Source organism: Malus domestica, chromosome 17 (genome assembly GCF_042453785.1).
Source record: "Malus domestica chromosome 17, GDT2T_hap1".
Taxonomy (NCBI): domain Eukaryota; kingdom Viridiplantae; phylum Streptophyta; class Magnoliopsida; order Rosales; family Rosaceae; genus Malus; species Malus domestica.
Window position 1 is genome coordinate 16,678,372 of NC_091677.1, and position 15,545 is coordinate 16,693,916.

Genomic DNA, 15,545 nt, shown 5'->3' on the forward strand with positions numbered 1-15,545 from the left:
ACAATGTATAAAGTGTAAAATATTGTACTAATTCATTATATATAAATGATTATGGTGTGTTTAAACTTATTTCATTAATTACTACATATTTTCTACACTTACAATGTTTGCCAGCTCGCTATATAATCAACTTAAATCAGTTAAATCCATCATGCAATGCATTTCCTTCCAATTTTTTGTGATAAACTAATAGATAATTGACTAAATAAACATCCTGCAAAGTTTCAATAAAAATTTCCAATTTTTTCTTACAATTTCCGTGGTTTCCATGTAATTTTTATCGATATCGATATTATCCCGATATTTCCATCGATATTTCCGTGTTTTCGGACTACCGATATTTCCGATATTACCGATATTTTCTTCCTTGGTTAAAACTCTCAAAAAAATTTGGTTTATTACATTTCGCATCCCTCTATGATTTGTATAAGTTAGAAACATATCTTTTAAAAATTGACACTTACGACTCTTAAATTGTGAATTTTTGCACTATTTTTCCTTTGCCATGTTCAAATCAATGGGGGATAGCAAATCCGGTCCACACACCTCTGTTGGGATGAGGTGAGGCATTTTAGCCTTTCTCTGACCACCATTGTACGAACGAACGCAGGACGTGCCATGTGGAATACAGGAGCTTGAAATTCATCCCTAATTATTGGGTCATCCCGTGGTGGTTGACGCATAAGATTGTTGATTTATGTATTTGTAATAGGAAGGTTATATTTTAATTATATTGTAATCCCATGAGATCAGAAATTAGGATTCCTTGTACTGGGAGAATTGTAATATGTATATGTTTCCGCATAAAAGTGATTATAATGATACTGCAGACCATAGTCATCGCCTACGTAAGACTCATGCTTATTATTAGGTGGTTACATTAGTATATATATGTGCAGGCCCTTACACATCATATTAATTATATACATCGAATTTTTTAAAACACTAGTTAGTGTGTCTTTTGTGGTCAAATTATCTGCTTTTCAATAATCGAATTCATTTTGATCGTATCTTATATTTTAATCTCAATTTTTGCTACTTAGCACTACGGTTTAGTGGTATTTATCTTCATTTGTAAGTGAGCGGTCTTCGGTTAGATTCTCACCAAATGCAAATTTAAACTACATTATTGTTAACCAATTGTGAGATTAGGCTCACCCCTCCCCTTAGTGTAAATATAAAAAACAAAAAAAATCTCAATTTTTACACGTTGCTATCACTTAAAATTTACAACCCCATAAAAAAAAAAATTTTAAAGTTCCCCAACCAAGGTGTGACAATGTCCAAATCCAGAAAATAAAATTAATATGGACTTCTCCTTGTCGATGTTATTCGAATTGGAATTTTCCAATAATGTATGATATAAAATTTCAATTTGCGTACACTTTTATTTTAGTTTTTTGAGAAATACGTATGTACACTTATGACGCAGTAATTAATTAACCTTGTTTGCTCATATTCTTATCTCTATACTATTCTTTGAAAAAAAAAATAGAATATGTCAAATTCATAAAATGTCAATTATTCGCCTTTCGATATTTTTAGCCATTCAGTTTCACTTTTCACAACTCATTTTCTCTTCTATATCAGACATTTTCAATCTGCACGTAGAATTTCAATACTTTCTTTGAAAAACATAAACGAGATACAAATAGAGAACTTTTAGAAAACCTGAAAAAAAAATAATTCAAAAGAGAATCAAGATTGACAATTCAAAATCAGCGTGTAACAAGTGAAAATAAGTGTGTACAAATAATTTTAGATTAGTGTATCAATTTGATCATTCTTTTGTTAATAAATCTGATTAAGAATACTAACATATATTTATTCCAAATCTCGAACCTTATTTATTACTTTATTTAGAACCCCCCACATACGCGTGTGGCAATTGACATTTTTATATATCTTTTATTTAAATAATTAATTTACATATTTTTAAAAAAATATTTAAAAAAAAAAAAGAAGAAATGAATTAAAAACGTGAAACCACCCACTAATGTGGGAGGTTTTGTTTTTTTTTTTTCTATAATTTTAAATATTAAATTCATTCAAAGTAAAAATATGGTTAAATACTTTAGCTTCTTTTGGTTCAATTGTAATTTATGAAATTCTTAAAGGACAATTTATGGTATTTTGAATGTTTCACCATTTTAGGGTGCTCACTTTATATATATAGAAGTTCATCAAAACCTCACCCTTATCTCTGCTCCTTACACCTTCCACACCCTCACCCCAACACAACCACATGGCTCAAGATCATGATCTCCAACGCCAAAGCCAGCCGCTTATAGGACGCGGGTTCCCCATCCGGCGTCGGAAACTTCCTATGGTCCGTCTCTGCGGGCCAAACCCGAGGCGAGGGGTTCTGTTTGCTAGAATGCTTAAGAAGATCAGACTAAGGTGGCTGAAACTTCACTACTTGTGCATATTGAAGAAGCTCAAGGAGTCGTACAGAAACATGGTCAAGGATCTCATGGAAGCTGGGGCGAGCTTGGACACCTTCCACCAGAGGGTTTTCATGGAGAGTACATTTGCTATTCCAATGGGAGTTTCTCTCTCTAGCTACCCTTCTGTTGCTGGATCAGATCGGCCTCGAACTCTTTTCATGCAGATGTAACTCTTTAATCTTATGAAATCTCATCAAGTTTTCATCTTTTGGAATTAAAGAGGAAGAAAGATGTTATCCTTTTGCTGTTTTTGTTTGTACGTTATTAAATATAATTTTTATTTTATTTTGTTGAATCTCTACCTATGTATTAAAAGTAACAAATTAATGAAAACTATATACCAATATATTAGTCTCGAGTCTCGATAGTAGATCAATGTTATAGAAAGACCATGTATACTCGTTCTGCAGAACTATTTTGGACCTGAGATAAAATCCTGGTCAATACAATCATAAACAAACCAATTTTTATTTCCCTAAGAAAAACATATGTATCTTTTTTTATTTTTATTTTTATGTATATATCTTTTTTATCATGTAATATTTTAGAGAGTTAAATCAAATTTTGTAAACCATACAATGTGTTGTTGATGATTCAATTATTACTTAAGCGTTGATTAACTTTTTTATTTCCTATTGGTAACACATTAGACAATTTACAAACTTAATTTAAAATTTTAATTTACCTTGCATTATTCATATAATTTTATAGAGACACAATTTTGTGTGTGGTCTCTATTTGGTTGCCATCATGAATTGACACGTGTTAATAAATCTAACCCCCCTTAACTTTATTGTCATAAATTTAATATATATCAATCAATAATAGAGGCCACAAGCCACACACAAAACTTTGTTTGCCCTTCTCTTAGTTACAAGTTACTTCCATGTACAACAACGCATTAAAAAGTCTGGAGTTACTTTATGTTATCAATTAATGTACATTGGAAGGAGAAGATGTAAGTTAGTAATTACATCTGTGGTCACTGATCTCAAGTCAAATTATATAAACTAGCCTTTATGCACGAGCTCACGAGCACGTAAAAGGCATTTTTTGAATCACGGCGTGCTACACGCAACCTAAATATTTTAAATATATTTATATGCGTAAATTGACAAAAGGAAAGTCAAATATTTGAAGTACATGAATAATCTTAGATCATGCTAGAAGAAACCCCTCATAAACCAATTAAAGCAGCTGAATTCACATAATTAAATCGGTCTCTATAGAATTTACATTAAGAATAGAGAAAATAATATTTAATAAACAATTGATTGAATCGCATTATTGCTAGCCCATTGTGAGGCTAAGACACCCCCTCCCCTTAGTGTAGATAATATTGTTTGTTAAAAAAACAAAAATCATTTGACAACTAATTTAACCACATTATTATCCGCGTGCGAAATACCTTTTTTATAACCAACATTACCCACCTCTTAAGATGTTTTAAACGTGTTTAAACATAGAGAAAATAATATTTAATAAACAACTAATTGAATCACATTATTGCTAACCCATTGTGAGGCTAAGCCCACCCCACCCCCTTAGTGTAGATAATATTGTTTGTTAAAAAAAAAAACCAATCATTTGATAACTAATTTAATCACATTATTATCCGCGTGCGAAATACCATTTTTATAACAGGCATTACATGCGTCTTAAGATGTTTTGAACATGTTTTAAAATAGAGAAATGAATCACATTATTGCTAGCAAATTGTGAGGTACTAATTAAAAAAAAAGCACAAAAAAATAATTAAAATGACGAAGGCATTTTTTGAATCATTGCGTGCTACAATCGACTTACACGTTTTAAATGTATTTATATTCATAACTTGACATAAGGAAAGTCAAATATTTGAAGTAAATGAATAATCTTAGATCATGCCAGAAGAAACCCCTCATAAACCAATTAAAGCAGGTGAATTCACATAATAAAATCAATCTCTATAGAATTTACATTAATAATAGAGAAAATAATATTTAATAAACAATTGATTGAATCACATTATTACTAGCCCATTGTGACGCTAAGCCCACCCCCTTGTGACAACCTATCCCGAATTTTACGTTTTTATACATTTTAAAAGCGTGCATTGACGAAAATGCCCTAGAGGCAAGGACTTTGACTTCCCGTTGACCCTTGTTTAGAGAAACGTATAACTTATTCTTTTAGCATATTTAAGTAATACTCGTCATTACGAACGCATAAGCGAAAGCCGTTTACGAGCCCAGATTATAATGGTATAGTTATGGACGTTTGAAGTTGGTTATTTAAAAGTAGTTAAATGATTTGAACTCCCACCTTGTAGGATTGAGAACCAATCAACATATGGGTTAAGGGGGAAAGCTCCCAACCTTCCCGTGGCTTTTCACACGCACCTATACCCGTTGCAACCACCTATCTTCCAAGGCCGATTCCGGCCAACTCCGGTGGAGTTTTTCGACACCACCACACCATCTTGAAGCTCTCATTCCTTTCTACAAAACCCAACCAAGAACCACCTTGATTAACCATTGTATGAGGCGGTTTGAGACCAAGAAAATCGACGGTTCTCGCGGTGCTCCGACCACCATTTTCAATTTTTCGACGAATCGGCCAAGCAATGGCCAATGCCACCACTTGGGCTTTGTAGCCCATCATCCCAGGAGAAAATCCCAACCAACTTTTACCCTGTTGGACCACCGTAGACGACGAATTGACTCTGGGAAGCTTTAGGCACCCGCCGGCTTTGTGGGCAAAATTGACTATCTTCTGTCCAATTTTTAGAAATAATTGAATTTTCTAGCAATTCGAGGCGGGCAACCGCCACCTGCGGCGGCGCGTGGGTCAAGGGGTCCCCTGACCTTCCTAGGCTAAATTTGAATACCTTGGTTCCCTTTGTGAAGTTCGATTGACGAAATTCCATCGTTTGAACTTAGTCCCATTATGGTCCGCCACTTGATTATTACAGCAATCGACGATCCGACAGTTGGATTGTTATTAAATTTTAATATATTATAGTACGTAATAGTTGAGGATAAATTGGAATTGTAAGTTCGTAAAATAAAACGTTGACCACCGCTTGAATTGGCAATTGGAGGAAATCCAACCGTTGGCTCGTAATGAAACTTTAGTATGATGTTTTAGAAGCACAATGTGGATCTTTAGAAGTTACAGATCTGAAATCTGAGATGCGGATCTTCTGGATCGAGCTACGTAGGGTTGTGGACCCTACCGTCGATATTTGACCGACGATTGACTTTTGGTCAATGGCTCCCAAATCATTCTAGAACGTCCTTGGGGATATGTTTTATGTAAGTTACGTGTTTTATCAATAACAACTCTGAGATGTGATTTGATAATTGTTATAGGCGACAATGTTTTGTGATGTCTCGATTTTCATGCTAGGGAGTCGTAGCGCGGACCTCAGGTGAGTGAGTCTTTTCCTTTTATCGTATATAGATATGACTGATAATTCCGCAAATTCTTTTAAATTGTTCCATGCATCTTATGCCATGTTTTATATATATGTTAAAATACTATGGTATGGTTGAGTTTTAGATTGCATTATGGTATATCTATATGCATATTATTGGCATACAATTACTGTGAATGCTTTGAATTACTAAGTTGAACTACGAATGACTTGATCTCGTTTGAAGGTACTTAGGCAGTCTAACAAGACAGTTAGATGTAGCCATAAAACAATCAAAATTTAACATGGTACTTGGTTTCTTTAACGAAAGAAGTTATGATGGTTAATAGCGTAGAGATTAACCATGATTTTATTTTGGTCTATCACTGGGTTTAGTTTTGATTAAGAATGTTGGGACGTTAAAGTGGTTATGCCAAATGACGTTGCAGATGCCCCGGTAAGCTTCATGTGAGTACATGTTGATGACAGTGATTTCAATGTGTATGGTTATGTTTTCATGCATTTAATGCTCATTATCCTGCACCTCGGTGTTAGTGCTCCGCCCGAGGACGAGGCCTAACCTTCACGTGATCGTAGCACTTGAGAGTATTTATTTACACCCAGTCTGTCGTACAGACCACATTATGTGGTTCCGACTCGTGTGCAGGAATTGGTAGATGAGCTATATAAGCAACTCCGACATAGTCGTACAGGTTGCAATGAATAGGAAACTCCGACACTGTCGTACAGGTTGCCTATGAGTCGTACAGGTCATTATAAGTGACTCCGACTTATGTGCTAGCATTGATTGAAGAGATATGGATGAGTTGTATATGTCACTATAAGTGACTCCGACTTATGTGTTATCATTGACTGATGAGATATAGGGAGTCGTACAGGTCACTGTAGGTGACTCCGACTTATGTTTTAGCATTGATTGATGAGATATGGATGAGTCATACAGGTCACTATAGGTGACTCCGACTTATGTGCTAGCATTGATTGATGAGATATGAATGAGTCGTACAGGTCACTATAAGCAACTCTGACTTATGTGCTAGCATTGACTGATGAGATATGGGGGAGTCGTACAGGTCACTATAGGTGACTTCGACTTATGTGCTAGCATTGATTAATGAGATATGGATAAATCGTACAGGTCATGTCACTATAGCTAACTCCGACTTATATGCTAGCATTAACTGATGAGATATGGGGGAGTCGTACAGGTCACTATAGGTGACTCCAACTTATGTGCTAGCATTGATTAATGACGAGGATTTGGGGGCAAATTTTGGTATTGGAGGTTACCTTCAATGATATGATTCTCAATCCACTATACTGTACTTTACTTATGCTCTAACATCACGTATGAAATGGGTACATTTCTGCTCACAGTGCACTCTCGTATTTAGACACTTTTAGATTTAAATTTATTCACATTTTCCCACATCACTATACTTTATGGCTTCGTCACCCTCTTGGTGTCGGCCAACACAACTTGATTTGGAGTCCAAGTGGACTTTCCGGGTCGGGGTGTGTCTGTTTGGTATCAGAGCATAAGTTTGGGCAGTATTGCGTCCATCACACACGTGATGTAAGCATTCTTGGTTCTTGTGTCTAAGGTTCGAATCTTGCCACCTTGTCGAATACGGAAAAATATGCTAGCTTTTCCTAAGTTTTGGACAGTTATGTTGTCTTCACGACATTTTAGAAGATCATTTTGGCAATGTCCTTAGAATTAAAACGAAGATTTTCCTTGTGGAGGAAAGGTGTATATTTTAGGCAAGTTAATGGCCTAAGTTAATGTATTGATAACCATGTATCACCAGAGATTTTACCAAATAATTCTATCATTATTCTTCCGCCGTTAGTATTGATCCTTTTAAGATTGGAAGTCTCAGCTAGTCTTGAATTCTTGGTAGCATTTCACGGAAGATCATCTGAGGGATAATTACTTTTGGTCCCTATTAACACTAATATCTTCAAACGCACTTGTGTTCATGCTGGATCTTCAGGAGGAAGATCGATTCTCAATAAAGTCCTTTTTGAAAGTAGATCTTTAGCAAGTTTTTTTTTTTTTTTTTCCAGCATTGGAATTTTTTGACCCACACTAATTCCCAGATTTTGCTTTTTATGGTTATACTTATTAAATGGGTGAGAATAGGCTTGCGAGTGTAAGTTGTCATATCCTGGGAGTAGTAGAAATCTAAAAAGCAGTCATCAAATCCTCCTAGGATCAATGAACTACTTCACTTAAGCCGAATAAACTAGGATCATGGAAGCTTAGGAACAAGCTTTGTATTAGAATAGTTAACTCATGGTTGTTTTTACCTTATCACCTACCTAGGTAAATGAAACTTCTTTGACTAGCCGCCTTTCGATCACTTCCATAGGTAGATAGTAGAATCGAATTACGGGATAATATCTCACTATTAGAGTGATTTAAGTGTCGAGGAAACTGTGTGGACCTTTTAGTTCGTGTCGTAGAGTTGGTTAGTAATATTGTACGTTTTGAGGACGTATACTTTTGGCGTCGTATCCCAATCTTACCACGAATACCACAAAATTATTAAGTGATGTACATCATCGACCCACTTCCTAGTATTACACCAATTTTCCTTGCTTCATATCGAACGTTTCTAACGTCATTGAGAAACTTAGTTACAAAGTTTACCAATTAGGAATTTACCCAACCAAGGACTAAACACTTTATCGTAGGAACCTCAATCCTTTCGGCTACAAGGTTTTCCTCACTTACGACCGAGGAAAGTTAAATTAGAGTAGGTTGTTGGAAATGATTAAAGTTTCTGACAACTAAAGTGTTGTCTTATCTTACCCCTATTTTACACCTTTTGTTGACTCTGATCATTTCGAAATCCAGTGTGATGTGTTCTTTAGATGTTTCGACTGGGCAGAGGCAACATGACGGAGTATTGCTTTTATTTTCCAATGGTTAGAACCGTTCGAAATGAACTATCTTATTCATGACCTAAAGTCAACAATCATCATCTTATTTCGGAAGCTAGATGATACTTCTTTGTGGAGATTTTGGTGATGTATGGTGATTGTCGATTGATGTGACAAGTTAATTCGTTTTCCGTTGGTTCAGAAGGACACTTCTTGGTGCTGAAGGTCTTCTGGTTAACCTTGGGTACGTGTCTACCCTACTGCACTTTGTATTGCCTTAAAGTGGAAGCACTGTCTAAAAGAACCATTGACGTTGAAAGTGCAGTCGTAAACATTAATTACTTAATCACCCAGCAAATGCTCAGTTGAACGAATCTTACCGTGGTGATCGAATATCTCGAAAGCTATTGTCGTAGTTTGATGTTATGCATCCAGTCTAGTTATCTCTTATTCTAAACTTGATGGACTTGCTTTGATCCTCAAATTCTTGAGTATTCTTCTAGCCTTCTCGACGTAGTCACTTTCTCACTAAGTTCGAGGGAACTTCATTATGAATTTGCTTGCTAAAGTTTTGCAAACTATGTTAGCTTGACTACATAACAAGTATGTCACTATTATATCTTATCAGGATGCATGTTTACAAGTGTTTAGGAAGCCTTCTTGAAGGCCACGTGTAGTAAGTTGTAGTTGACTATATATTTCCCTCAGACTAACAACTAGTCTGAACGGACTATCCAGACTTTCTTGGTGTGTTACGTTTATTTGCTTTATAGTTGTAGTATGATCATATTTGATACATATCTTCACTAGAAATGCTTGTAACTCTTCACAAAATATTGTTAGTCTCTGTTGTGACACTATGGAGATTTGGAATGGATATTCTTTGCTTAGCACTTGCTTGACTGAGGAGTTTTACGAACAAGTGTTTCATCGTGAGAGTTCACATTATAACAATGTTATCCTATTGTTGTTGTTACCCAAGGAGGGGGAGTGTGTGAGTGTGGTAAAGATTTGACTAGACGTTATTTGTGTATTTCCCAATGGGGGGGGCATGGTGGTAATATTACACCCTTGGGAATTTGTTACTTACTTAGCATGACAACAGTGAGTTGTCGATATCGTGGGTTGCAGACCGTAATATCAAGAACTTATTCATTGGATTAGTTAAGCAAGTAAATTTGTAGGTCTTGTTTTACATTAGTGCATACTTATGTGTTTGTTGTTTTTTACCTATTTATTACTTGGGCTCAACCCAAGGATATTATGTACTTACTTTTGGAGTTCGCAACTTTCGATTGCGAGTTGAAAATGCTATTTCCAGTTTTAAGTATCAATACTACTACTCTAAACCATATGTTATTACATATATATTTTCATCGGGACATTAGTACATATATTTTAGGCTTCCTTAACTTTGAGTTTTGTGTCATAACTCATTTTAAATTTCAGGTACGAAATTTTCTTAAAGGGAGTAGATTGTGACAACCCGTCCTTAATTTTACATTTCTATAAATTTTAAAAGCTTGCATTGACGAAAATGCCCTAGAGGCAAGGACTTTGACTTCCGTTGTCCCTCGTTTAGAGAAACGTATAACTTATTCTTTTAGCGTATTTAAGTAATACTCGTCACTACGAACGCATAGGCGAAAGCCGTTTACGAGTCCGGATTATAACGGTATAGTTATGGACATTTGAAGTTGGTTATTTAAAGGTAGTTAAATTATTTGAACTCCCACCTTGTCGGATTGAGAACCAATCAACATATGGGCTAAGGGGACCAATCTGATTTGGAGGGAGAGAGAGGGAGAGCCAATGAGGAAAAAGAAAGAAAAAAAAAAGGGAAAGCTCCCAGCCTTCTCGTGGCCTTTCACACCCGCCCACACCCATTTCGACCACCCATCTTCCAAGGTCGATTCCGGCCAACTCCAGTGGCGTTTTTCGACACCACCACCACCATCTTGAAGCTCTCATTCCCCTCTACAAAACCCAACAAAGAACCACCTTGATTAACCACTGTATGAGGTGGTTTGAGACCACGAAAGTCTACGGTTCTTGCGGTGCTCCGACCACCATTTTCAATTTTTCGACGAATCGGCAAAGCAATGGCCGATGCCACCACTTGGGCTTTATAGCCTATCATCCTAGGAGAAAATCCCAACCAACCTTGACCCTGTTGGACCACCGTAGATGACGAATTGACGCCGAGAAGCTTTAAGCACCCGCCGGCTTTGTGGGCAAAATTGACTATCTTCCGTCGACTACTTCGTGGCAGGTATGAAAGTTGTTACTCTATTTGAGATCTTCATTTTTGTGAATTTTGGTAATTTTTAGAAATAGTTAAATTTTTCGAAAAGTCGAGGCGGCGCATGGGCCGAGGGGTCCTCTGGCCTTCCTAGGCTAAATTTGAACACCTTGGTTCCATTTGTGAAGTCCGATTGATGAAATTTCGTTGTTTGAACTTAGTCCCATTATGGTCCGCCACTTGATTATTACATCAACCGACGATCCGACTATTGGATCATCATTAAATTTGAATACATTATAGTACGTAATATTTGAGGATATTAGAAAGTTACGGATCGGGAATCTGACGTACGGATCTTCCTAAATTGGAATTGTAAGTTCGTAAAATAAAACGTTGACCACCACTTGAATTGGCAATTGGAGGAGATCCAACCGTTAGATCGTAATGAAACTTTAGTATGATGTTTCAAAAGCATAATGTGGATCTTTGAAAGTTACGAATCAGAAATATGAGATGTGGATCTTCTGGATCGAGTTACGTAGGGTTGTGGACCCTACCGTCTATCCTTGACTGACGCTTGACTTTTGGTCAATGGCTCCCAAATCATTCTAGAACGTCCTTGGGGATATGTTTTATGTAAGTTACATGTTTTATCGATAAGAACTCTGAGATGCGATTTGATAATTGTTATAGGTGATGATGGTTCGTGATGTCTCAATTTTCAAGCTAGGGAATCGTAGCACGGACCTCAGGTGAATGGGTATTTTCCTTTTATCATATATAGATATGAATGATAATTCTGCAAATGCTTTTAAATTGTTCTATGCATTTTATGCCATGTTATATATATATATATATGTTAAAATACTATGGTATGGTTGAGTTTTAGATTGCATTATGATGGTTAACAGCGTGGAGATTAACCATGATTTTATTCCGGTCTATCACTGGGTTTAGTTCTGATTAAGAATGTTGGGACGTTAAAGTGGTTATGCCAAATGACGTTGTGGATGCCCCGGTAAGTTTCAGGTGAGTACATGTTGATGATAGTGATTTCAATATGTATGGTTATGTTTTTATGCATTTAATGCTCATTATCCTGCACCTCGGTGTTAGTGCTCCGCCCGAGGATAGGGCCTAGCCTTCACGTAATCGTAGCACTTGAGCGTATTTATTTTCACCCAGCCTGTCTTACCGACCACATTATGTGGTTCCGACTCGTGTGCAGGAATTGGTAGATGAACTATATAGGCAACTCCAACATAGTCGTACATGTTGCAATGAATAGGCAACTCTGACATTGTCGTACAGGTTGCCTATGATTCGTACAGGTCATTATAAGTGACTCCGACTTATATGCTAGCATTGATTAAAGAGATTTGGATGAGTCGTACTCCGACTTATCTGCTAATTGATAAGATATGGATGAGTTGTACAGGTCACTATAGGTGACTCCGACTTATGTGTTAGCATTGACTGATGAGATATGAGGGAGTCGTACAGGTCACTATAGGTGACTCCGACTTATGTGCTAGCATTTACTGATGAGATATGGGGGAGTCGTACAGGTCACTATAGGTGACTCTGACTTATGTGCTAGCATTGATTGATGAGATATGGAGTACATGTCACTATAGGTGACTCCAACTTATATGCAAGCATTGATTTATTGAGCACGTGATTATTTATATTGCTCATGAGATGTTGTGTCGTGGTAAATTTATGGATTTACAGTTGATATGCTTTTGATTTTACATTGATACGTGGTATGATTTTTTTTTAAACTATAAAGGTGTTACAGCGAGGGGTTATAACGATTTAGAAGGTTTTTATTAGAATTTTATTTCCAGGGCCACTCACCCTTACTTTATTTCCATCTTCTAGGTTTTTTTAGCTGAGCTTTCTTATTGACGAGGATTCAGGGCAAATTTTGGTATTGGAGATTACCTTCAATGGTATGATTCTCAATCCACTCTACTGTACTTTATTTATGCTCTGACATCACGTGTGAAATGGATTCATTTCTGATCACAGTGCACTCTCGTATTTAGACACTTTTATATTTAAATTTATTCACATTTTTCCCACATCACTGTACTTTATGGCTTCGTCATCCTCTTGGTGTTGGCAAGCACAACTCGATTTGGAGTTCAAGTGGACTTTCCGGGTCAGGGTGTGTCACCCCTCCCTCTTACTATAGATAATATTGTTTGTTAAAAAAAACAATCATTTGACAACTAATTTGATCACATTATTATCCGCGTGCGAAGGACCTTTTTTATAACCGTCATTACACGCCTCTTAAGATGTTTTGAACGTGTTTAAAAATAGATAAAATAATATTTAATAAACAACTGATTGAATCACATTATTTCTATCCTATTGCAAAGGCTTAGCCTACCCCCTTCCTCCTTAGTGTAGATAATATCGTTAGTTAAAAAAAATAATCATTTGACAACTAATTTAATGTAGTTTAATCATATTATTATCCGCGTCAAAAGACCTTTTCTATAACCGACATTACACGCCTCTTAAGATATTTTGAACGTGTTTAAAAATAGAGAACATAATATTTAATAAACAACTTATTGAATCACATTATTATTAGCCCATTGTGAGGCTAAGCCCACCCCCACCCCCTTAGTGTATATAATATTGTTTGTTAAAAAAAAACAATCATTAGACAACTAATTTAATCACACTATTATGCACGTGCGAAAGACTTTTTTATAACCATCATTACACGCTTCTTAAGATGTTTTGAACGTGTTTAAAATAGAGAAAATAATATTTAATAAACAACTTATTGAATCACATTATTGCTAGCCCATTGTGAGGTTAAGCCCACCCATCTCCCCCTTAGTGTAGATAATATCGTTTGTTAAAAAAAAAAATTACTTGACAACTAATTTAATCACATTATTATCAGCGTGCAAATGACCTTTTTTTTTAACTCGCATTACACGCCTCTTCAGATGTTTTGAACGTGTTTAAAAATAGAGAAATTGAATCACATTATTGCTAGCCTATTGAGGTACTAATTTAAAAAAAATACCCCAAAAAAATTAATTATTAAAAAAATACTATTAAAATGACGAAAATGACCTTACCTTATTTGATGCATTATTTTGTCTTGGGGGTATTTTTGTCTAAAATTTTTTGTTGAAGCTTGGTGACACAAAAATCAATATTCTCGTGCCAACATTATAAAACACTATGCTGGCAAAAAAATCTAAGAGATTCCCACTTTAAGAGAGTCCCTTTAGCATTGAGTTTAAATTTTCTGCAACCATTTTGTGTGTGGTCTCTATTTGGTTGCTATCAAGAATTGACATGTGTTAATAAACCTAACCCCCCTTAACTTTATTGTCATAAATTTAACATATATCAATCAATAATAGAGGCCACAAGCCACACACAAAACTTTGTTTGCCTTTCTCTTAGTTACAAGTTACTTCCACGTACAACAACGCATTAAAGAGTCTAGAGTTACTTTATGTTATCAATTAATGCACATTGGAAGGAGAAGATGTTAGTTAGTTATTACATCTGTGGTCAATGATCTCAATTCAAATTATATAAACTAGCCTTCATGCACGCGCTCACGAGCGTGCAAAAGACATTTTTTGAATCACTGCGTGCTACGCGCATCCTAAATGTTTTAAATGTATTTATATGCATAAATTGACAAAGGGAAAGTCAAATATTTGAAGTAAATGAATAATCTTAGATCATGCTAGAAGAAACATCTCATAAACCAATTAAAGCAGCTGAATTCACATAATTAAATCGGTCTCAATATAATTTACATTAAGAATAGAAAAAATAATATTTAATAAACAATTATTGAATCACATTATTGCTAGCCCATTGTGAGGCTAAGCCACCTCCTCCTCTTTAATGTAGATAATATCGTTTGTTAAAAAAAAAAAACATTTGACAACTAATTTAATCACATTATTATCCGCGTGCGAAAAACCTTTTTTATAACCGGCATTACCCACCTCTTAAGATGTTTTGAACGTGTTTAAAATTAGAGAAAATAACTTTTAATAAACAACTGATTGAATCACATTATTGCTAACTCATTGTGAGGCTAAGCCCACCCCACCCCCTTAGTGTAGATAATATTATTTGTTAAAAAAAAAAACCCAATCATTTGACAACTAATTTAATCACATTATTATCTGCGTGCGAAATACCATTTTTATAACAGGCATTACATGCGTCTTAAGATGTTTTGAATGTGTTTTAAAATAGAGAAATTGAATCACATTATTACTAGCCTATTGTGAGGTACTAATTAAAAAAAAAGCACAAAAAAATAATTAAAATGACGAAGGCATTTTTTGAATCACTGCGTGCTACGCGCGACTTACACGTTTAAAATGTATTTATATTTGTAACTTGACATAAGGAAAGTCAAATATTTGAAGTAAATGAATAATCTTAGATTTTGCTAGAAGAAACCCCTGATAAACCAACTAAAACAGCTGAATTCACATAATAAAATCAGTCTCTATAGAATTTACATTAAGAATAGAGA

At 35.4% G+C, this 15,545-nt stretch overlaps 1 protein-coding gene across 1 annotated transcript; it reads left to right on the plus strand.

Annotated features, from left to right (window-relative positions):
- Window positions 1–2,245: 2,245 nt before the first annotated feature.
- Window positions 2,246–2,617, plus strand: LOC103405365 (uncharacterized). Its single transcript, XM_008344350.4, has one exon. It carries the CDS (start codon window positions 2,246–2,248, stop codon window positions 2,615–2,617), a length of 372 nt encoding a protein of 123 aa, XP_008342572.1.
- The last annotated feature ends 12,928 nt before the right edge of the window (window positions 2,618–15,545 follow it).

What these genes read in the sequence shown, in the direction of transcription:
- LOC103405365 (XM_008344350.4), top strand. Translation starts at nt 2,246, where the DNA reads ATGGCTCAAGATCATGATCTCCAACGCCAAAGCCAGCCGCTTATAGGA.